The sequence below is a fragment of the Tasmannia lanceolata genome, unplaced genomic scaffold (genome assembly GCF_043159265.1).
Source record: "Tasmannia lanceolata isolate RefF3 unplaced genomic scaffold, GAP_Taslan_0.1 ptg000016l, whole genome shotgun sequence".
Lineage (NCBI taxonomy): Eukaryota > Viridiplantae > Streptophyta > Magnoliopsida > Canellales > Winteraceae > Tasmannia > Tasmannia lanceolata.
This window is the reverse complement of record NW_027518693.1, coordinates 13,124,865-13,149,282: the sequence shown is the minus strand read 5'-3', so window position 1 is coordinate 13,149,282 and position 24,418 is coordinate 13,124,865. Positions and strand designations below refer to the sequence as shown.

General features: G+C 38.4%; 2 protein-coding genes across 3 annotated transcripts; both read right to left on the bottom strand.

The window, feature by feature from the left end:
• Positions 1-455: 455 nt before the first annotated feature.
• Positions 456-8,845, bottom strand: RPE (D-ribulose-5-phosphate-3-epimerase). Of its 2 annotated transcripts, none has more exons than XM_077356661.1 (10): positions 8,684-8,845; positions 7,329-7,443; positions 6,196-6,336; positions 5,904-6,017; positions 3,997-4,075; positions 2,605-2,714; positions 2,454-2,510; positions 1,453-1,522; positions 1,173-1,295; positions 456-798 (listed from the first exon to the last, which is right to left on the bottom strand). In XM_077356661.1, the coding sequence occupies exons 1-9, from the start codon at positions 8,785-8,787 to the stop codon at positions 1,246-1,248; spliced, it is 840 nt and encodes a 279-aa protein (XP_077212776.1). In that variant the 5' UTR covers positions 8,788-8,845; the 3' UTR covers positions 456-798; positions 1,173-1,245. The 2 variants fall into 2 exon arrangements, with proteins under 2 accessions (XP_077212776.1, XP_077212775.1); XM_077356660.1 differs by having other exon boundaries at positions 1,177-1,295.
• Positions 8,846-10,555: 1,710 nt separating this feature from the next.
• LOC143848404 (Ribosomal L32p protein family) lies at positions 10,556-21,340 on the bottom strand. Its single transcript, XM_077357347.1, has 3 exons — positions 21,060-21,340; positions 15,752-15,825; positions 10,556-10,926 (listed from the first exon to the last, which is right to left on the bottom strand). The coding sequence occupies exons 1-3, from the start codon at positions 21,324-21,326 to the stop codon at positions 10,842-10,844; spliced, it is 426 nt and encodes a 141-aa protein (XP_077213462.1). The 5' UTR covers positions 21,327-21,340; the 3' UTR covers positions 10,556-10,841.
• Between the last annotated feature and the right edge of the window lie 3,078 nt (positions 21,341-24,418).

Below are 24,418 nucleotides of genomic sequence, written 5' to 3'. Positions count from 1 at the left end.
ACCCTCAAAGGGAGGTCCCACATTATTTCACTGGGGCACCATTTGCGGGCCAATGACATGGGACCCATATCATTTACAATGAAAGCTCTGTTTCTTTCACTAGCTCTGTTTCTTACCTTTTTAACCCCAACTATTTGTATTTTTCTATCATGGTTGGGGCCTCTGGATCTCTTTCCTCTAATGAAAAACGGGAACAGGTAGTATTGTAACCCAAAAATAAAACACTCCATAATACAAATGGAGAGAAAAATAGTAAAACAATCGATCATACAATCAGTCAATGGATCATAAGCACATACATCTATGGGGGTGCCAGAAAGGATTATGTACACTCACTCTCTCTGTCTCGAAGCTTCTGAAACACTACTTTTGCTATAAACCCTGCATCCTAAGCCACTCTTAACCTTCAAGCACAAGTGAGGATAGCACTAAATTTTCCTCCTTGGGTACCAAACTAATCCAGAAAAGAACTTTGATATATCAGAAATATGGAGCAAAAATATTGTGCAAGGTAGTTTTTGCATGACCTTCACATATGAAGCAAAGGTAGTTTCAGTCTGACCTTGAAATATCTATGCAGAATTCTTACATATCACAACAAATTACAATACAAGGAAATGCAAAACCCAAAAAAGGTTATTTCTGCAAGTCTGCCAATGACACACTGTTTAAGAGATCGCAAATCCGTCTGCACCTGCGGCAGCGATCAAATTATTATGAATAATTGTTCCCTATACAAAACATGCTACATAAAACTCAATGCTTCAATATACTTCTCCAATCTCCGAGATTTGTTATCTGCAAAAACAGAAGAGCAAAATCTTTGTATTATAATTTATTATTTTAGTTGAAAGAACATTCAAAGTAAGCTTATGCTTGGGACTTGGACAGGGAAAAGGGAGCTTTCTTCCAACAAAAAAGGAGTCCAACACCTGGCCAAATTAAAGGGTATAAGCCCCACAGAAGACTCGATATCTTGAATATGCATGTGTTATCTCGAGATACATGCTTCTATATTCTTAGCAAGCAATTACATAGCTACAAATTGATGGAGTTAGTTACCTGGGAATCGTTCCATGTATATAACTGTGAGAATTAGCCAATTTGAAATGAATAATGCAAATCATTTATCCATTCAGTGAATTGGAATATACAGTAACAAGGAAACATACATACTATGAGTGGAGAATGCTCTCTCCAGCATGACAACTGGATAGAATCTGTTCTCTTGGAGTAGTTCATACTTCATACTGCGACTGCTACAGGCCTTTTGCTAGTCTTGATGCCTTTTATAGCTGCAGGAGCAAACTCATAGCATTATCACTGAGTCCAAAGTATGCTGTGGTATCTTTATGTATATGCATGTAATGTATGAACAGCATCAGATCAAAGCATTACAAGACAAAATTATATTAAAAAAATCTATTTAGTGAAAAGAAATGACATCCATGCCTTCAGCATAATCTTTAGATCCAAAGACTGCAGAACCCGCAACCAAAGCATTTGCTCCTGCCTCAATAACCTGTCAGCATGCGTTGTGGATGCGTTAGATTCAAACTACAAAAAGCTCTTAAAGCTGTGTAACGTAGACATGCACACCACCATGGAGCTGTAACTGTCTGTAACTGTTGGAGACCGGCATGAGGTGTCAAACACAACCACCATGGAAGGTCCAAACCACTGTATACATACAATTATACGATGACACAGACAGATGCATTTATTATATAAGTACTGTATCATATGGTGTGGGCATTTATACAAAAGGATGAACAGATACTCAGTTGTTGACCCAAAACAATGTCTGTCCTTCTGTCTCTGTCCTTGTGTAATTTTTTTTCTCAAAAAATAAAAAATAATGATAGCAAGGATTTTTCTTGTGTTCCATAAAAGATGCTCCGTTTGGATGCCAAAATTATTTTGGTTCTTGAGACTTTTGTGGAACAAAAAACTTCCTGGGAGATTGATGGGAAAAAAAAACTCCCTGGAAGTATCCCGGTAAAATAAAATCCCATGTTTGGTTGACCGGACTATGGTGGGAAAAAAAAATCCCAGTAAAATAAAAATCCCATGCTTTGTTTGGTTGCTTGAACTGTTGGGAAGAAAAAAGTTCTTCTTTTGGTTATTTTGGTTCCTCGGATTTCGTGCGGGATTATTTTGGTTCCTGGGATTTTTTTTTCCAGCTTTGGGTTTCGTGCGGGGTTATTTTGGTTTGTGGGATTCTTTTTTGCCCACTATATAACTAGCAACCAAACGTGGGTTTCCTGCGGAAATTCCACAAAAGTCCCAAGAACCAAAAAAATTCTGGCATCCAAACGGAGCTATATCTATGTAAATAAACTCTAAGCAATATCAAATAATAAGCTACAAAGATAAACTGAGATTTCTCCCAAAAGGTGAGCTGAGGCATCTTTCTTGAAATGTGATTAAAAAAACTAACTGAAAAAAGGCACCTTATATGCATTTCCCGGACCCACTCCACCATCCACTTCGATCCATGGGTTCACCCCCTGCATATCAAAATGTTCAAATGTGAGATCTGAAAACCCTTCATTCTCATAAAGAACTGAAATGGTACGTGGATAACTTTCCATCTTACACTACCTTCTCGGCACATAATCTTCTCAAGTCCGAGATTTTCTTGACTTGACTTTCGATAAAGCTCTGCCCACCAAAACCAGGATTTACTGACATAATTAAGACCAAGTCCACAACTGTTGCCAATAAAACCAGAAAATTTGGTCAGCATCCTTTACTGTGCAAAATGATCATCTAGTGCAAAATGATCTAGACTTCTGACAACATCAACTCAGCTGTAATAACTGTGCATAGCACAGCTAAAACGGCAGGAAAATGAATAAATGGTATTTATTGCTGGGCCTTGTAACAAGAGAAAGATCACAAAAACAGCACCAAATTTCTATTTATTTATTTTTTTCCTAAAATCACTAATACTCAAGAATTTCCGTACAATATATCCACAATGACATCACATGCTTAGATGGTCACCATAACAAACCTCATGAGAAAACTATGCTTTACAAACAAGAGCATGAAATATTGTTTCCTTACAAATTCTTTTCTTTATCTGGACAAACAAGAAATAGATATCCAGCCACATACTATATTTCGAACCATGACATAAACAATAGCAACATGTTACTGCGAGTCATATGCTAGCCCCACTGAAAGCATATTTGTTACACATCACATATTATACAAGTCCGGATCAGTCAAGAAAAATTATATGCATATTCATCCAAACATTATGAGAGTGCTTTGTCGAAATTTTATGGGATTTCTAATGAAGTCAAAGATAATTTTCCGCAAAACATCATCACAGCTTCCTTGATTTAATTCCAACCACATAAAACACATCTTTCAAATGGGTGATGGGCATGGTAAAGTGCATGAATAAAAAACTCCTACGTCACTAATATTTTAAAAAGTATCTGAATGGTAATAACCATTTCTTTGCCTTGAAACATGCTTTGGGAGTTTGGGTACTAGAATTAAGACACCCTATTTTAGGAAGAAACTAAAATAACCTAATCAAAACACAGGCGACGGTCTGCAAATGAGGCTGCAGACAAGTTGGCAAAAGAGGGGGCGGATAGAGATGAGATGGTGATTATTCGGTCGGAGCATGTGGGGGAATCGAGGATCACCTAGAGGTTTTTTCGATGCTCTTCCATCTCACTGGTAGCGGCCTAGCGGGTAATACTGTTTATTGGGCTTGATGTAATACTGTTACTTTAGGGGGACATCTTGTCCCTTCATTGTGATAGACCTTGCATTATCAAAAAAATCGTTACCTTTCAAAAAAAAAAAAATCACATCAAATACACTAGTCATTCACAGATTAACTAGAAAGCGTCAACAGGGGGTTGCAAGCTTCTTTGAAAGTTACAAGAAACAACTTCAAGATTCTATAGCATGCAACTTTAAATCTGCAACTACATTTTTCATATACTGAGACATAAAGAAAAGTCTCACCATCAAGCACATATTCTATGGTACTCAATGGAGTTCCAGGGTTTAGGACCACTCCAGCTTTTGCACCTAAACTTTTAATCTGGGTCACAAAAATCAAATATATGGCAGTCAAGGAAAGAGGCATGCAAATCTAATCTTAAATTTTGCTTGCAAATATCCAGATTCAGAACTGATTACAAAAAAACACTTGCATCTGGTGATCCAAATAAAACTATGTGCCAAATTCATGCTTAATATCAAGGTACCAAGTACCACAAGATTGAGTATAGCATTACTAATCACTCGATTTTGGATAATGTAAACAAGGGCAGAAGCACATCATAAACTTGCAATTGTTTCTCTTTTATAGTATTAAAAAATTCAAATCACCATGAGAAATACTTAGAGCAATCTTAAAATTCAAATCACAGATTATAAAACTGGGAAGGGGTAGCTTGAACCAAATTATAAAATAAGGTCGTGGATGCAAGTTTTGATTTTATAAGTTCAATAAAATAATAGTAGTAATAATAATAAATTATATTAGAAAAAAAGAGAGGAAATGGTCAATACAATCATAATTTATGGTTCCCTATAAAGATTCAGTCAATATTATAATATAAGAAACTGTTGGAAATAACAAATGACCTTGACAAAAGCTTGACCCTCCATGTGCATGCAATCAATTTCTAAAAGATATCCTTTGAATTTAATTGTATTTTTGCAATGTACCTTGACAACAAGAATTTAAGCAACATCTGGTTGCACATATATTCTCTAAATAACAAATGACTGGCGTGACAGTTACATTCACATAATCATCATGGCTCCCTAAGGTATCATATAACTAATATGCAGGACGCCGCATGTAGCACAATGCACTGGCAGTTAGCTGAGGTGAAGCTTAGCACGTGGTTTGATGTATACATTCGCATAATCTTTGTAGGGCAGGCCACATGGTAGCATCCATGGCATCAAACAGAACCATGCCATGGGCAAAAGCAAAAAGAAAGTCCCATACGGATTATCTGACATTCTTCGGAACTGGTGGGCAATGATATGGTACAGAACTATTCGGATGAAACCGATGCCAAAATGGAAGCCACGTCCTTCAGGCTGGTCAAACTGAATTTTGACAGGAGCTCCATAGGTAACCCAGGTAAGGCTGGGATTGGGGGTCTGATAAGGGATGAAAGGGAATCAACTATCATGTCCTACTCAGGTCCGGTAGGAGAATGTGATGCAAATGAGGAAGAAGTAAGAGCCCTCCTCTTCGGACTGAGATGGGCTTTTGAACATGATTTGAGGCAATTAATAGTGGAAGGGGACTTGGCTAATGCAATCAGTTGGGCCTCGGATGCTTCAAGGGGTCCTTGGCGGACTCAAGGACTTATTGCTGAGATCTTAGACCTTATACGAATATTGGAACCCAGAATTGAGCATAGAAGAAGATTGGCTAATGAGGCAGCGGATATCCTAGCCAAGGAAGGAGTATTTAGGACAGCCATGTTGGTCATTGTTCCTTAAACTCAACTGATGTTGTAAACTACGTAACTACTTTAATATCTGCTTTGTACTTGGCGTGGGACACCTTGTCCCCGCCCTGATTGTTAATGAAAATTTTCATCTTTCAAAAAAAAAAGATAGAACCATGGCATGGCTTTTCATGCTTTTTACTAGTATATTAATACAAACGATCAGAAAACTTATTCTAAAAAAAAAAGAATGCCTCTCTTTAGTAAGACTTTTATTGTCTGTTCACTTTTTTTCTTTTTTTCCCTTTTTTTGGAAATTATACTTATACATAACTAAACAAAATTACCTCCATAGCAATGATACTGTGGAGAAGCAAACCCATTCCTATTCCACTAATCAAATCAATCTGAATTAGAGTATACATTCAAACATGGGTTCAAAGGTAATCTTACTAGATTAACTGTCCGATGCAAATGGATAGTGGAAGATTGCTCGCAGTGAACGCTGACAATGTCTGCCCCAGCCTTGATAAAATCAGGTACTCGCTGCTCAGGTTCCACAATCATCTACATGGTTTGATATTTTGCATGAGCAAAAAACATGATGTGATAAAGGAACTCCCAAAAATGCATCTAAAAACCACCATCTTAATCCATTATCATGCACTAAATAGAGCAGGTAGCTAAACAGAAGTATCCTTGATATTCAATGGCACGAAAGGAAGGAATGTAACAAAAAAGATACCAGATGCACGTCCAACGGAAGATCTGTTACTGGGCGCAGGGCATCAACCACGAGAGGTCCAATAGTTATATTTGGCACAAAACGTCCATCCATTACATCGACATGAATCCAGTCACACCCAGCCACTTCCACTGCTTTTACCTAGATGAATGAGAATATTATTCAATCCTGACGAACCATAAAATTTGGAGCCTTAATGATTTCTAAAATGTAAGATTAGATAACAATAGTCTGATATTTCAATATCCGATTGACTGGGAAAAAGACAAGAAACTGAAAGAAATAGGAAATGAAATATCATGACTGGGGTGGATTTAAGTAAATTGATGGGCAGATCATGTACGAAGTTACATAACCCTGCTGATCTGGAGAGGCAGAAAGGCGCGTATGTTATTCTATGATATTCAGCATTTGCCCGCAAACCTATTGAGTGGTGGGTGCTCTACTCTTTTTTAGAATGAGTTAGGCAATTAGAAAATGATGCATCTTGTTGCTAACGAAAATTTCGGAGCCTTTGTCATTTCTTTCAACTGAAAAGAGTCCAATTCACTCAAGGGATTTAATGGGCTGATAACATATCCATGTAGTTTACAAGGGAGGTTTGTCTTTCATTACCGCACACCTAAACTGATTAGGCATAACTAAACTGATTGAACTTAACATTCAGAAATGAAAATAAAAACGTATGGGATACAAATGGAGTTTGAAGAAAGAAATTTTAAGATAAGATGCATAAAGATGTATTTAATAAATAGAAAAAGAAGAGCAAATGTCCATTTAAAAAAAAAGGATTAACAAATGATGTCTTCTATACACCGTTGATTTTGGATAGCTAAGAAAGCATTTCAAGATTCAAGCTGCAAAAAATTGCATTCTTGATGCTATCAGATCTGTATCATTAGAAACAGGGATGTTTGACTATAAAATGAATTTGTTTCCAAATCAGAATTATCAGGATCAGAAATGGAGAATATGGCTGATTGCTACAATTATCATTTAAATCAAAATTCACAGAACAAGACAAGAAACTATTCCTCCAAAGAAAGGTTTTAACCATTTAGATTCACTGATGATTCATATCACAGCTTCACAAAAAATAAAATTAGTCCTAGTAACACGGTCCAGAAGAAAACCTGTTCGCCCAACTTTGAAAAGTTAGCAGAAAGAATAGAAGGGGAAACGATAATGCCACTTTTTGAGAATTTATCAACGCGTGCTGATGCTTTCACTGCAGTTTGAAACTTTCTCCTGGATTTTAGATGAAGACAAGAAACAAAGCTGTATCAGAAACAGAATTTCAATAGGCTGTGTGCAACCGACAAAGCACACCTAGATCTCTTTTATTTGTTTTTCTGAATACTTCTACCTACAATTATCTCATGTTTTGAGTTTTACCCATCCTAATAGTAAGTTTTTTTGAAATGGACCCTAATAGTTTATTAAATAAAAAACATTATATCTACTTAACCTATTAAAATTTTCAACATATTACTTATTATAATCATATTATTATGTAAAAAAATTGAAATTTGAGAATTTACTAAAACATTTTGGCGAATTCACGAATTGTTCTTTTCAAGGTTCGCCAAACCCAACACTCAGTACCAATACTGATACAACATAGCTTGAACACGACCTTCTTTTTTTCCCATATATACCAAAAGTGACCAAATTACCAAGATATTTGACACCAACAAAAGAAATCAGTACTCACTAAATCCTCTTGCCCTATACTTGAAGCTGAAACTATGAATTTATGAAATGCCTGTTTCAGTTTCCATCATTATAAATATTCCTATGTTTTGCAGATTCTAAACAAATTTTCATCAGGAAGAAATTTGTTTTGCATATTTGCAACAAATTTGCATTAGGATTAAAAAAAACCCATGAAGTAAAACTAGAAAAAGTTGAAGAAAATCAAAGGGTCAAAGGAGGAAAGAAGAAAAGGACTTTCGTTTTATTTCCATCATAAATTCACTAAAATTCTCATACTATGCTTCCATTCCTTCTTTTAAAAACATTTAAGCCTCACAAGCACACAACAACAGTACAAGTTTCGAATATTCCACCAAATTTGGACTAGAACCATAAACAAAGAAGGTATTAGTGGTCAATACTCAATAAAATCCAAAAGAGCAAGAGCAGAGATAAAAAAAGAAAAAGGGGTTTTACATGGGTTCCCTTAAATAATCACATAATTCATGAGAAATAAAAGAAATTATACTTCCTGGTACAATACCCAAAAACATTTTAGCTCCACTAGCACATTAAAAAGAAAAACGCTTCACATAATTCCACCAAAATTTCATCTATTTCAGCAAACCCATGAAATTAAACAAAAAAAATAGTTCAAGGGCCATGATTCCATTGAGATAATTTTACAAACATTTTAGCTTCATGACCAGATAGAAAGGAGTACATAGATTCTTCAAATATCTATTGAAATCCCAACAAACCAATTTAAAGCAGAGAAGATATATAGAAAAACCTGGTGGAGGTTAGTGAAGAAGGGGAGATGAGAGATGTTTTACGAAGGTGTAGTAATCCCCCATTAAATCCCTGGATTTGGGATTGAACAACCGTTGTTGACATCTTACTTTCTCTTTCTCTACGCTTGTTGGGTTGGCTCGGTCTCTCTCTCTCTCTCTCTCTCTCTTCATACCAAAATCTTATGAAATAGAGGAGGCTTGAGAGGGCGACACGTGTCTAGTTTGGATGGGTCATTTATCTGCCCAAATAAAAGATAACGCAGTGCGTCATGACACGCGCCTACATTTTACTGTTGTATTGTTGAGCAGGCGGATAAGCAAGTAGAAACCTTTTTGTTTTGCTCGCATTACGTAAAGACAATGGTGCCCTTAAAATAGCATCCAACTTTCAAAAGATTGCCCTCAAGAGGCACCATACCCTCTCTCTCTCTCTCTCTCTCTCTCTCTCCAAAGCTGGCATCTTGGGAAGTGATATGGGTGTTAACCGATCCGAAGTGGATCCGTTCGACCTATGTCTCGGTCACAATCCATTCAAATCCCTTATTGGTCAGACCGGATTCGGAGTGTTCTTCGGATCCTACTTCTCTTGTCTCAGTCATGACCCATTTCAAATCGGACTGCCTTAATTTAGGTCCTACTTAGGTTGTACACAATTAAAATTCTCAAAAGTGGGTGATGGATGAAGCGGTTTAGAGACTTAGAGTCAATGATTAGAAAAGGAAAAGAAGAGGCTGACTCAATATTTGAGACCTATGAATGACAAAGTATTGAAAATAAAAATCGCTCTAAAAATTAGATATGGCTTATTTTTACTAAAGTACCTTTGAAATAATACTTAATGATATAAAAATTGAAGGGGTATAAGTAGGAGGTGTCATTCGGATAATCCATCGGACTGTCTAGATCCATTGACACGAACTACTGAACTCAATCACTTGCTGCCGTTACTCTTCGGTTTTCTATTGAGGTCTATCCCGTAGAGGTACTCAAATTGGATCAGTGATCGATTTCTAGGTCTCGTCGTAAACCTAATTGGTTACTTCCAATTACGTAAATCAATAGTTCAAACCGCACTCAAAGGTAGGGCAGTTCCCATTGATATAGGAACTTCTGTACCAGAAACAATGGTATCTCCAATTATAGCTCCTCTGGAATGTAAAATATATCTCTTCTCACCATCCCCATAGTGTATGAGACAAATGTATGCATTTCGATTAGGAAGGGGGGTATAAGTAGGAGGTGTCATTCGGATAGTCCATCGGACTGTCTAGATCCATTGACACCCCGAGATATATCCTCCCTTTTCTTCCCCGGGCCACCACCCTCTAGTCCAAAGGGGGATAATATATCATTCCCTTTTCTGCCATTGGAAAATGATATTTACACTCTTACTTGATAGTGGCAATCCTTTCTTCATGTTTTCACTTTTCTAATTAGCCAATAAAAGCTGATAAAGCATCAAATGGCACAACCATCCAATGAGAGAACTGTCCAAGAGGGAGTCAGTGAGAGGGAGGAGTGCTATTAGCATAATTTGCCTAGAATTACCTCATGGATAAGTAGTGTTTGGTTGTGGGGAGTAAGGGTATGTGTCATTACTAATATAAACAGAGAAGAGAAAGCGTGGGAAGAGAGAGAAATAGAGAAAAAGAATCATTCATAAGATTTTTCAAGCAAAATTCCACATTTTTTGTGCAATTTTGCTTTGAAAATTATAAGGGAGGGGAATGCCACCTCAGCAGACATGCAATAATTTCCCGGTAGACAACTTAGAGAGGCTCTTGGTAGCAACCAAACGAAGAATGGCATCCCCAAGTCCAAACAATCCCGATGGCTGCAATGATTTTGGGCAACCAAACACAGAAATTACAGGCCCCATAATACTAAGGAATTTGTTCATAAACTATCTTAAAAACCGGATAGTAAATAAGTTATTTAACAACTCCTCAAAGCATAAAGCAGAGCAGCACACCAGAAGGTGATTGCTGCAATTCTATATAGAGATTCCCTAAAAATCCTTTAATTTTCACATCGCATGAAACATCCAAAATCCATTTGAAATTGGTAAAATTGAACATGTCATTCTCTGCTTCATCTGCTAACTTCTTGACTACCACCATGTTTTCTCTATGTACCAACATGGGTCCCAAAGCAAATCTAACTACCAGAACCACTCCTTTCGCCGGTCCCCCTCTCCCCACTGCAACAGTAGAAGTGTGGGAGCTTCACTCGACCGCAACTCCTGCAACATAAAGTGCACATCAAGTAAGCTTAATATGTTCATAACGTGCACATCAAATGATAATAATGAACAATGTTTGGTTTTACAAATATTAGTTCATACACGCATCAGAAATGTATCTAGGTAAGTAGAAACGAAATGGAACTATACAAAGAATATATATATATATATATATATATATATATATATAGAGAGAGAGAGAGAGAGAGAGAGAGAGAGGAAACTGTTGGTGAGCTAGCTTGCCCAATCACATGGTGGCCCACTTTGTTAGGATGATCCAAAGCATTCATTTGAAAGTCCCTTACATTTGTGTCTGTCCATTTTTGTCCTCCACAAATGGAGGGGTTAGGATGATCCTATGGAGCTGATTTTTGGTACACCCCCTATCTATGATAAGGCCTTGCAAATGAATGGTTTGGATCACTCCCCAAAATGTGGGACCCATGTGATTGGGCAAGCTAGCTCACCATAAGCTCACCAACAGTTTCCTCATATATATATATATATATGAGGAAAAGGATTGTGAGCTTGAGCGTTGGAACATATTCGTGAGCTTGAGCTCAAAAACCATTGAGGCCCACATTGTTAGGATGATCCAAAGCATTCACTAGAAAGGGCCTTACATAGATAGGGTGTGTACAAAAAATCAGCTCCATAGGATCATCCTAACCCATACATTTGTGGAGGTCAAAATGGACATACCACAAATCTGCCCATTTTTGCCCTCCACTTTTGGAGGGGTTAGGATGATTCAATGGAGCTGATTTTTGGTACACTCCCTATCTATGATAGGCCCTTGCAAATGAATAGTTTGGATCCTCACAGAAATTGTGGGACCCATGTGATTGGTGCACTCAAGCGCACCATTCCTTATTAGAGCTTGAGCGCATGAACATATTCCTCTCTCTCTCTCTCTCTCTCTCTCTCTCTCTCTCTCTCTCTCTCTCTCTATATATATATATATATATATAGAGGAAAGTGGATAGGCCGAGTAGAAACACTTTCCTCATATATATATATATATATATATATATATATATATATATATAGAGAGAGAGAGAGAGAGAGAGAGAGAGAGAAAACGGTTCCTACACATATGTGTAGATAAGTTATCTACACACTAGCTTAAAATACAGTGGGGGCCACATTATTTGGGTGATCCAAACCATTCATTTTTAAGGCCCTCACATAGATAGGGTGTCCACAAAAAATCAGATCCATAGGATCATCCTAACCGTTCGAACTGTGGAGGCAAAAAATGGACTAATTTGTGAAGGTTTAAAGACATCCATTTTACCTCCACAAATCGTAGGGTTGGGATGATCCTATGGATCTGATTTTTTGTAGACAGCCTATCTATGTGAGGGCCTTTAATATGGATGGCTTGGATCACCCAAACAATGTGGCCCCCCACTGTATTTTAAGCTAGTGTGTAGAGAACTCTCTACACATATGTGTAGGAACCATTCTCTCTCTCTCTCTCTCTCTCTCTCTCTCTCTCTCTCTCTCTCTATATATATATATATATATATATATATATATATATATATATAGGGATTTGCTAGCGTCCATTGCAGAAGGCATTTCGCGGATGGTCTGTTACATCTGACGGCAGCCACCTCGTGAATGAAGACAAAACCTGCTGAAAAGTGAGCCTCTGTGGCTGCTGTCAGATGCAACAGACCATCCACGAAATGCCTCCTGCGATGGACGCGAGCAAATCTCCACCACCCACCCACACACACACACACACACACACATAAAAAAAAGAAAAGATTATGTTTTTTTAATATCCAGGTTTTTGTGTTCAGGATGAATTTCTTTTAAAAGGATTGTCCTTTCTAGTTTCTACGTACCATGTCGATCTAAAGAAGAAATGAGACCTCTTTGTCCTACGAAAATTGCAAACGGGAAATATGAATACTAGCACCCTATTCTGTTTGGATGCACCAAAAAGTGGGAAAATCAAAGTAAAAGGACACATTTTCAATTTTCTACCATTAGTTGCCATTTACTATTCACAGGGCACTTCATGTCAGCTGTAAATTTTCCAAATACAAGCCAATTTTGTACTGTTTGACTTTCCTATCAAATCAGAAGAAAAAGGAATGAAAAGTTATGGGAATCTAAAATCCTTTCCTTCTACTTCTATATTGCATGCATCCAAATGGACCCTAGGGTGAATTCTCATTGGAATTTAAGAAATTTTAAGAGATACGAAGAAAGATTCTTTTAGTTACCAGAAATGAAAGGAACTGGACATGGTAAATGCCAACAAAGACTAGAAATTAAGTTATGTTATAACCCAAAGCGCCAACAATTACAATAAACATGTAAGTTTCATGCAACTATAGACAGATTAAGATAAATGAAAAATGAAAAAGAAGAAGAAGAGATCCGTACAATCGCTAGTTCTACCCAGTGTTTAAAAACGCGGATTTGACGCGGAACGCGGCCAAGAAAAATCCTTGTTGACTCGGCGCGGACGCGGCCAAGAACGCGGTTAACACGGTTGGCAAGGTCATAACTCGGGAGAGTCAAAGGAGTTTATTGACTCTATAAGGCAAAACGCGGAACGCAGATGTGGTGAAACGCGGAATGCGGCCGAGGTAAAAAGGAGTCGACTCGGGCGAGTTCCTTGCCGAGTCAAGGAGTTTTTAAACACTGGTTCTACCTTTGTTTCAAGATTCCATTATTTCAGGCCTAAAAAGCAGCCAAGAGCTCAGTGATAGTATTAGTGACAAAAATGGAACTGAGCCTCTGGCTCAATGGTCAAGGCTTTGTTCTTCACCCTGGAGGTCGAAGGTTCAATCCCAGATTAAACGGATCAGTGAAAAATTATTAGTGGTCTAGTTGTTGTAGTTCCTAATTCTAAGGGTGATTCTAGTTATAAAAGAAGGATATGACTTGATGATAATGAAGGTATCCCAGCTCCGCCCAGAGTTTGCGGTTTTGGATGCACAGCTCTTCTTGACAGAATTCTTACAGTGGACCACCAGCACAAGTGAAAAATGTTGGTCTACGCATTATGTGTGGAGGCAGGAGGGTCAGTGGATCACATGTTCCCTCATTGCAAGTTGGCTAGAAAGGTGAGGAGCAAAATCTTGAATAGGTTCGGCATCTCGGGGTTTTCCTGGCTAGACTTATTGTATCTCTTTGAGGGCTGGTCCTTTGTACCTTGGCAGAAGAAAGGAAAGATCTTCTAGAACATGTCACTATTAGCTATGATATGGGTATGATGGAAGGAAAGGAATGCAAGAGTATCCAGGGGGTTGGTTGAAAGCCCCCAATTCATCATCTCAAAAGTGCCTGCCTAAACCATATCCTGAGTAAAGATCCTCCCCTCTTTCAGATTCGTTTCACCCTATGAGCTTTGGCATGTGTGGAGGGAGGTTTGCTATATTAATGAATAGGTGATAGCTCCCAACAAGGAATGGGAACCACCAGGCCAAGGTAGTTTAAAACTTAATTTCAATGGATCCAGCATGGTGAATCCAGGGCCTTCAAGAGTAAGAGGTCTTCTTAGGGATGAGGATGGGATGACTAGGTGGGCCTTCTCTACCCAATCGGGATCACAGATTCAAATGAAGCAAAAAACAAATGGTCCTCCAAGGGATCAGCATAATTGATAGCAGCCTTCTCAATCATATTTTAGTGGAGGGAGACTCCCTCAATGTTATCAGGTGAAGGGAAGTCACCCTCACCCATGGAGATTTGCGCATTGGATAGATGAGATTCGGGGGCAGGTGGCGGGTTCTTCTATTTCCTTCACCATGTTAAAAGATCGGCTAACTCAGAAGACGATAGGTTAGCTAGGGAAGGCGTAGCTAGAGAGCGCCTAGAGCTATTTGATTTCCGTCCACCTTGAGGGCGATCATGGGTCTGCTTTGAGAATTTGAGAGATTCTGCTCCTTATTTGTGATCTTTATCATTAATGTTGATGTTTAATTTCACTGGTTAGTTTTCAAATCCAGCCCCTAAATGTATATGTAGATATTTAGAATAAATTTTACGAGCAAAATGATAGGAGGAAGCTCCTCCAATACCCACTCCCTGGGACAGACATTCCTTTAGTTTTTATGGTTTAATGGTTTTCACATGTTAGCGGGAAAGTGAACTCTCATGCTGACCATCTTCAAAACTAAAAGCAAATCCAGATTCTTTTCAATATCGATTACACTCTCTACCTCGCTGTTTTCCCTTTTTTTTTTCTTTTTTTCTTTTTTGTTGAAAGTTAAAAGTAATATATGATTTTCTTTTTGTATGTGAAGATTAAGTTTTGTTAATATAAAAGCAAAACGTATACAATGGAATTGAGAACTTCAGATAAGAAGAAAAGAAAGTTGCTTTCTCTTTTAGCTTCCTATCACAAAGATATCAGTTTTATTGTATGCAAATGCCTTGTATTGTGGTTTCCTCTTAACTCTAAGAACCTACTGAACACTAATAAGTCTAAGTCATAATAGCCAAGCCCAGGCATGACCTGGTGGGGGCCCTTTCCCAAAATTTTAAGGGCATTTTTGGTACGTCGAAAACAGGGTTCCTAATTGAGATGAAGGTTCAAGTATTACAGTAGGTTCCTTTGAAGTGGGCCACATAAATCGTGTTTTCTATTTTATTTTTGCTTCCTTTTTACCGTTGTATATTATCATAATTGTTTTTTATGCGGCATAATAGGTACATTTTGTATATTATCTATTTGTCACCCTAACATAATGAAACTCACTGTAGAATACTTGCAAATCAAGAAACACAAAACTGCATATCACCATTACATAGGCAAGGAAAGTGTCAAAATTCATAAACTAAATATTAAAGCTCTTACTTGCATCTGACAATCACCGGAACAGGTTTCAAGGCCTTTGGACCATTTCTTAAGCCTCTCTTATAGCGAGAAACCTGCATTTAACAAATCCTCATCAAGCATCTTCAAGCAATCAACATATTTATATAGATATTCAGAATTGCATCCTTAAATTAATCACCAGAAGAACATCACACAAGGGTGGTAAAGGATGGAGAAGAAGATAAATAGGTGCAGGCAACCACAGGTTCCCAAAACTCAAGATACAACAACGATCAAGAGGAAGATAATGTGAGTCATGTACATGCCCTTAATTATTTTGGAGATTATATAGACAGTAAGTAATTACACCTGCCCATATGGTTGCCAATTTAATTCTGCAAATCTAAAAGCAAATGGTTCATTAGAAAGCAACAAGCTTTATTAATAAATTAAATACTGAAATAACATAATGATAAATATCTCCCAACATAACATCTGCACTTGCACTTTATCTTTTGAAAATCCGAATCGAATCGTAAATCGTAATAGGGATCATCATTAAAAAAAATCATAATAGGGGTCAAATCGTATTGGATCTTAAATCATATCGTAATTCTAAGATGCATTCAAATTTATATAAAAAAGGGCGGCCCAGTGCACGAGGCTCCCGCCATTGCGGGGTCTAGGGAGTATGATTAGTCATTTAATATCATAATATAAATTATCTACTAATAAAGTCGCCACATACTAATTATCCATTTCCCATCCAAACCAATGCATTTTGGATAATAGTCTTAAAAATAATAAAAAATGCAAGTTCATATCAATTCTCAAAGTCTCAGATATCAAATGACAAATATCAATTATAAAAAACTGGTAAGTCGGCATCGTTGACCTCAATATCATCTTTTCATTCCTCGATGCCCTCAAGCACATATATTGTGCTCGAGCGAGTGCAGATGCTGCCATGCATCCCCCAAACCCAAAGAAGGCGACGAAAAAAAGTATGCCGTAGTGTTAGTATTTATCTATATTATGCATATTCAGTTTTGTAACACTGTGCACCATTAGTCATTATAAAAAAATAGAAAGTAAGCGTGAAAAATAAACAAAGAACTTATAATCACACATGGGGGTGTCTGTGTACTTGGGAATGGACTTTTGTTTGCTTAATCATTCTAGCCCGGAGAAGATCCAAGATTATATTTGGAGATGCCCACCCCGCCCCACCCACACGCTCTTATAGTAGTCTACCCCAACACATGATAGCATCCCAAACTTAATAGCATATCGTTTAGAACACATTCCTAGGAAGAACAGTCTAGACTAGAAAAAGCCTTTGAAGAAGATAAAGCAGGAAAAGCGATTTTATCTATGAATTTAAGTTGTAAATTCCATTTTGTTTCGTCTGAATCAGATGAAAAAATTCGTTCAGGAAAGAAAAACAAAACAAAAACACCAACCGAAGCGTACCGGTCAGAATTTTGTTTCGATCGGTCCATTTCAGCCCATTTCACCCGTTTGGCCCTATTTTGGATGAAACAGGGTGGCGAAACAACATGTTTCGTCTTAAAACGACTACTTTTTAGAAGAAAACAAATATGATTTTTTACTGGTAGAAAAAAATCATGATTTTAAGCCTCGACGGCTAGTATTTTTATTTTATATTTTACTATTTACCCTTATTTATGTTCATTTTATAGCTATTTGAAGGGTATTTTTCGTCTTTTTGCCTCTCCAAACAAAAAAAAAAACATATAAACCCATACAAGCCTGCATTTTTTTCACTTCTTCTACATACTCTTTCTCAATTCCTTCTATTTATTTCTACTCTCATCAAGGGGTGGAAGATCTTCCTAGAGTTGTTGTTGCGGACGACGAAGATGAGGACATTGATCTTGATGGTGTTCCTAGAGATGATGGCGGTGATGACGAGGGGTACCACTCCATTGAGTATGATGTTCGGACTTATAAAAGCCCCTAGGAGATGACTTATGTTTGAGCGATGAGAAGTAATTTTTAACATTCTTAGCATTTTGTATGATTAATTTTTCTTACTTTTTTAATGACGGTGACTTTTATTGAGAAAAATGAGAAAGGCAAAAACCCACGAGCGAGGTGGCCAGTACAAGAGAAAAAATCGTACCCATCAAAACAAAACAAAAATCAGCTTCAGTATGAAATTTCGGCCAAAATCTTGTAAAATCACGAAAACATTTCGGTACGATCATAGGCGAAATCCAGGTAAGATTCTTCACTACTGGTTTTTCTTTTTATTTTTGTACTTTATCTAGAAATATATTAAAGGAATCTCGTTGTCGTCCTCCTTTCTATGGTTGGAGTTGATTTTTGCCAAGATTTTGGTCGAAATGTCAACATTTCAACAAAAACTTTGCTATGCTTATCTTAAAAGCTGCATGTTTCGCATATTTCGGCTGAAACATAAACGAAATTTCAAAATTTCGAGCAAAGTTTGTTATTTTTCCAAATCCAAGTGGATTTCATTTCGGCAGCTGAAATTTAAAACCATGCCATGAATCTCCAAAGCCATTTCCGAAAAGCACATTGCTCCTTTGCACTAGGGTTCACAAGCATAAACCCACTCTACCAAATGTCTAAGCTTCTTCTGTTCCTCGTTTCTTCTCACAAAGGAACTCTATGTTATCCCTCCAACATATGTTATATCTTCCCATGAATACTAAAGAGTGCCATAAAATAAGTAGAAAAGTTAGACAATGCTTCCTTAACAAGTGTCAACCTACCCCCAAAGATAGAAAGCCTTCCTTCTAATCTACTAGTACTAACTTCTTCTCCATCCTTCCCACCAACAGACCAAAATGCCTTACGAGGAAAGCCCTCTCTACTCTACATTCAAAGATCCCCACCAGCTCCCATTCCCAACTATTTCAGAGCAGTCATTGCACATTCACACAACCCCAAAAATGCCTAGAACCATCTCAAAGTGAATTTCAGATCCTAAACTTGCTCCTTCGTATAACCACAAAAAACAAGTGGCATTCGACAACTGCAGATGAGTTATGAGACCCAAATCTCCCATCTCCACCCTTTGAACAGCCCCTTTCCTCTGCCCTACTCGATAATCTAAATAAGCATCTCACCAGCCAATGTAAACAAAAAGGGAGAGAGTGGACCCCTTTGGTAAGACCCAATTAATTTTTAGCAAAATAGGAAGGTAATTTATTCACCTAAGTTGAAAAAGATGCGTTTGACATGCACTCCGTCACCTGCCTCCCCCATCTCTCCCCGTATCACATCCTCCTTAGCAGAAAATCCATGAATTCCTCATCAACATGGCCAAACACATTTTCCATATCGATCTTCTAAATAAGAGCCGCCTTTTCCTCTCTTCTCTGACTCCAAGCATTCATTCACAATGAGCAACCTGTCAACAATCTGTGCACCCATGAAGGCAATAATTTGTGCGACCACGCCCTTGGGAAGGCAAAATGAGAACCCCATTATTTTCTTTAGGCATATTGACAAGATTTTGCAGTTATCATATAACAATTCCCCTCTAAGCTTATTGGTCTAAAATCCTTAATCTTTATTGCCCCTCCTTTCTTGGTATGAACTTCAAAATATGTGTTCATGTTTTTTTTTTACTGGTAATATATCATAAATAGAATAGGACTATAGGAGGAACAATGTACAAGGCAAAGCCGACCGTGTAGGTCAACCAAGAAGAAAAGAAACAAAGAAAAATAAAAAAGCATCGCTACAAACAAGACCATTAGGGGGGCAGAAAATCATAAAGCTCAAGCTCTTGACTTCGCACTCCAGCTTTCGCAAGCTTGTCTGCCTCAGCCTTCGCGGACCTTTGACATGCTTGAAGCCTACGTGTTGATGTTATTTCCCTATAAAAAGGGCGGCCCAGTGCACGAGGCTCCCACCACTGCGAGGTCTAGGGAGGGCTAGATGTACACAGCCTTACCCCTGCTTTGCAGAGAGGCTGTTTCCGTGACTCGAACCCGTGACCACCAGGTCACAATGGAGCAACCTTACAGTTGCGCCAAGGCTGTTTCTGTGTTGATGCTATTTCCCCACCAATCTCAATAATAAGTCCCACATTTTTATCTCTCCCATAACTCTAGTCATTCATTTGCAATGAGTTCCCCTTCAAGAATGTGTGTCCTCCACAAAGGCTGGCCGCTTGGAAAGGTAAAATGATAACCCCATCATCTTCATTACCCTCATGGACAAGATTGTGAAATTATCTTATAAAGATTCCCAAGTAAACTTATTGGTCTTCCATTTCAAAAAAATAAATAAACAAACTTATTGGTCTAAAATCCTGTATCTTTGTTGCCCTTCTTTCCCGGTATGAGTCAAAAGTCGTGTTGAAGCTTTTATTCAAACAACCCTGCTTGTAAAATTCCTGCATTACATCACATTTCACACACTCCCACATCTCTTGGCAGAAAGCCTTTATAAAGCCAACTAGGAGCTTTATCGCTAATCATTGCAAACATTGGCTCTCTGACTCGGCAAGCATGCAACATCATTGGATAAGGAATTGTACTAAAAAAAGTTCAGACTTACCACCAAATCAACTTGATTAGACACTAGTATGCCACTAAATCACGCTTCAAATTTTGGAGCATGATTTATTGGCATCTAATCAAACAATGTGAGCCCAAATTTCTGGAACAGCTGAAATTCAGTACACAAGATAGTCGACAACCTAAAAACACCAGCAAGACAATACTCAATTCAGGAAAAAATGAAAAAGTTACAAAAGTTAAATGTTTTTAAATGATATCATTCCCAAAAAATGACCAAATTTATTTAAGACATTCCACAAGACACCACTTCAAAAACACCTAATTCCTGAAGTACTCAAAAGCATCAATACTCAACTACGAACAAACCGACAGCCATAGATAAAAAATGATCAATCCAAAGGAAAACCCACAAAAGTCCACACTCGAAAGTGTCAAGGGAATTTTTTTATTTTATTTACTTGCTCGAAAATAGCCCAAGAAGTGCACAAGCCAAAACACATAACAGAATAACACAGACCGAAATCTCCAAACAGTCAGAAAAGAAACAACCAAAATCCAAATCACTGAAACACCCTAACAAGCACTAGCCAAAAGAACCAGGCCCCAAATATCTTAAGAACTCATAGAGCATTCCCACATAACCAAAACAGCCAACAATCAGTATCCAAGAAAATTAAAAACCCCAGGAAAAACCAACCGGAAAATCCCCCTAATGCACCCAAATAATAATCAATAATTAAAAAAAAACACAAAGAACCAAAAACAACTAAAGAAACAAATATATAAAACCCAGAAAGAAAAAGGGTAAGATGAAAAACAAAAACCTTTTTCTTGGGAACAGCCATAAGCTCCATGGAAGCACCAAAGGGGAAATGAGGAATCTCTATTCCTGGGTTTTTTTCCGCTCCTCCATTGAATTCCGGCAAAACAAAAGTAGTCTCTATAGGATGATCGATCGCCCTCTCCAATGGGGCTGCAACAGCAAAATGACTCCACCTTCTATCGCATAACCTGTACCCAATACTCAACATTGCATTTCGTAGCATCGTCCCCATTATTTGCAGCTTCGAGACCAAAACCTCAGACTGCATTTTATATGGTGTAAGCAAGCCCTTATAGTCCCGTATTTTTCAAAATTGTACTGTACGGACCACACTATAGGATGATCCGAATCGTCCATGTGATGGAAAGAGGTTGTGCACTTGTGCCCAAAAAAAAAACATTTCCATAGGAAGATCCTAGCCCTCTAATCTATAGAGGTTTCCATAATACGCAGTTCCTCTGTAGATCAGATGGGTTGTGATCATCCCGTAGAAATGATTTTTTGGGCACAACCTATTTAGGGAGAATTTATATGATGGGTGGCCGTGAAAACACGTGAAGTCTTGGAAAACAGGTATGGCCCACTTTTTTTTATGATCCAAATCGTTCATCTGTTTGGGCACAACGTAGATAGGTTGTGCCCCAAAAATCATTTCCATTGGATGATCCTAACCCTCCAATCTGAACTGATCTGAATATGGAGATTTCCAAAAACCATTTATGGAATCTTCTACAGATCGGAGGGTTAGGATCATCCTATGGAAATGATTTTTAGGGCACAACCTATCTACGTTGTGCCCAAACAGATGAACGGTTTGGATCATCAAAAAAAAGTGGGCCATACCTGTTTTCCAAGACTTCACGTGTTTTCACGGCCACCCATCATATAAATCTCGTGGCCCATCACATGCACGGTTTGGATCATCCTATAGTGAGGTCGGTACATTACTTTTTGAAAACATAAGGGACTATAAGAGCTTACACCATATAAAACGGGAATGGCTAGCGTCCATCGCAAGCTGCTGTCTCCATTCACCAAGTGGGCGGTCTGACATGCGAGGGCCTACGGTTCGAATGGTTAGAATGATCCTATGGAGCTGATTTTTTGGGTACACCCTATCTATGTGAGGGCCCATCAAATGAATGTTTTGGATCACCCAAACAATGTGGCCTACTGTATTTTAAGCTAGTGTGTGGATAACTTATCTACACTAGTGTGTAGAAACTCTTTTCTTGGTATTTTTTGTTGCATGGAAGTCTTTTCCCTTCTTTTGAACAAATGATGTCTCCTCCCTTTCACTTGTTTCATTCTTTCCTCTTAGCTCTTCTCTTAATCCTAGTTCCCAACTAGTTAGATATTAGCGTAACTCCAGGGGCCAGATCCTTGTACGTGAAGATTCAGCGCACTGGGATGAGCTCCGCCGACAACAAACAAACATGCAAAAACTCTGGGTGACTAAATCAAGCCCACATATGAACGAAGGGGATAATCAAAGAAAGCTAGGACTTTCCTATGTTAAGAATATTAGTTCTCTCGGGAGGATGAGGATTATCCTGTCATTTTTAGGCACATAACCTCTTATGGCTTTTCTTATTAGGGTATTTATACCCTTGGGGGCGGCAGTTGCTTTTCTAGTAACTTTCTTGTTGCTTTTCTAGTAACTTTCTTGGAAAGGTTTTACCATCTCCTCAATAGGGAGAGAGTATTATATTTCCAATAACTTCCCTCAGGACTTCTCCATCTCCTTAACCGGAGTAGTTTTTTCATTTCAAGCCATGGCCGATCATATTAGGTCCATCACGATGAATCGATCAAGGACTGAGATCAACACTCTTGAAGGACTTCTCCGTCTTCCTAACTGTAAACCGGGAGAGACTAGCCACTTCCAGCTATGGCCCATCACCACCAATCATACACACCCAGCTAAGTTAACCACCCTCTCATTAGGTGGTATATTGTCAATCATCTGATGAGCCACCCTCCAAGCTGGTTTACCAACTGATGTAGCAAGCACATACTCTCCCAATATTCCCAATACATATGACATGAGATTGATAAAGCCACCTAGTTGGAAATCAATTTCTAATACAAAATAATAAATACACTATAATTTGGAAAACAATGCATGTGGGTGTGTGTAATATGTGTCTGGGGATTGTCATGTGATGATTGTCACCATTACGGATCTCCAATCGAGGAATGATGGCCACACGATCCAACAATACCAACTTTAGACTAATTTCTTTATTTCAACCATAATTTTACTTATTTATAAGCTTGGATTAGTCACAAACAACTAAAATGTGCAGATAGATACTAATAGTGGACATAACACAGGGGTTGAACCTCTAAAAATAATGCGAAAGATACTTTTCCACTTTAAGATCTATGAGAAATGGCACATGAGATGAATGCTATTTACATGGAAAGTGATTTGAGTACCTAGAGCCTTTCCTGATTTCTCATTTTCCACCATTGGTTGCCATGAAACTAAAGTGCTTGTGTGTTTTTTGAACAATCTACCTGAGAAAACATCTAAAGACTTGTGAAGAAAATGGTAGCTTTATTTTTTGCCTAAATCAAACGCCTTATTATTCCCAAAACAAGGAAACGATATCCTCACTCCCTTCTTTTGGTAATGGGCTCCATGCATCATTTGAGGGTTTTTTTTATCAGAGCTTGTGTAAGTCCCCAAAGATTCCCTAACCAAAAAAGCATTTAACAATCAAAACAAGGGGTAAATGAATAAGAGAAAAGCGTTCATGTGCTGCAGCTAGGGCTGCAACAGGGTCGGGTTTTGTAAAACCCTAGCCCAACCCTAGCTGCCATTATCTTAGCCTCCTCAACCCAATACCCGCCCTATAGGGTTCAGCCCAACCCTTGCCCGCCCTGATTGGGCCGGGCCGACCCTGATTGGGCCAGGCCGGGCTGGCTCTGCTTGGGTCGGACCGAGCCAAGCAATTTTACATGTTTTCGGTCTGTTTTATTGTCAAAAATCAAAATACTTCCACACAATCTATTATTCTAATTGATATATGATTTTTGGTGATAAATACATAACCAAAACCCAATAGATGGAGAAATGAAAAACAGAAAGGCTCAAGGGTGGGCCGCGGGTAAAGTGTAAACAGGGTCGGGTCGAGTCGGGGTTGGGCGGGGCGGGGCGGGGTAAAGTGTAAAGGGGGTCGGGTTGACCCGGGGTATCAACCCGACCCGACCTGACCCTGAGTCAGGGCCAAAAAATGTACCCAAACCCGCCTTCAGGGTTAGATTTTCCAACCATGACCCTGTTCCGGCTCAGGGCGGGTCAGGGCTCACAGGGCCAAACTTGCACCCCTAGCTGCAGCGCAAGGAGCTTGA

What these genes read in the sequence shown, in the direction of transcription:
- RPE (XM_077356661.1), bottom strand. Translation starts at nt 8,787, where the DNA reads ATGTCAACAACGGTTGTTCAATCCCAAATCCAGGGATTTAATGGGGGA. An exon ending in TTCCGTTGGACGTGCATCTG is followed by an intron (nt 6,018 to 6,195) that starts GTATCTTTTTTG and finishes CAAACCATGTAG; the next exon opens with ATGATTGTGGAACCTGAGCA. An exon ending in TGCATCGGACAGTTAATCTA is followed by an intron (nt 4,076 to 5,903) that starts GTAAGATTACCT and finishes TTTGTGACCCAG; the next exon opens with ATTAAAAGTTTAGGTGCAAA.
- LOC143848404 (XM_077357347.1), bottom strand. Translation starts at nt 21,326, where the DNA reads ATGCAGTCTGAGGTTTTGGTCTCGAAGCTGCAAATAATGGGGACGATG. An exon ending in TGGCTGTTCCCAAGAAAAAG is followed by an intron (nt 15,826 to 21,059) that starts GTTTTTGTTTTT and finishes TGTTAAATGCAG; the next exon opens with GTTTCTCGCTATAAGAGAGG. An exon ending in CCGGTGATTGTCAGATGCAA is followed by an intron (nt 10,927 to 15,751) that starts GTAAGAGCTTTA and finishes TTTATGTTGCAG; the next exon opens with GAGTTGCGGTCGAGTGAAGC.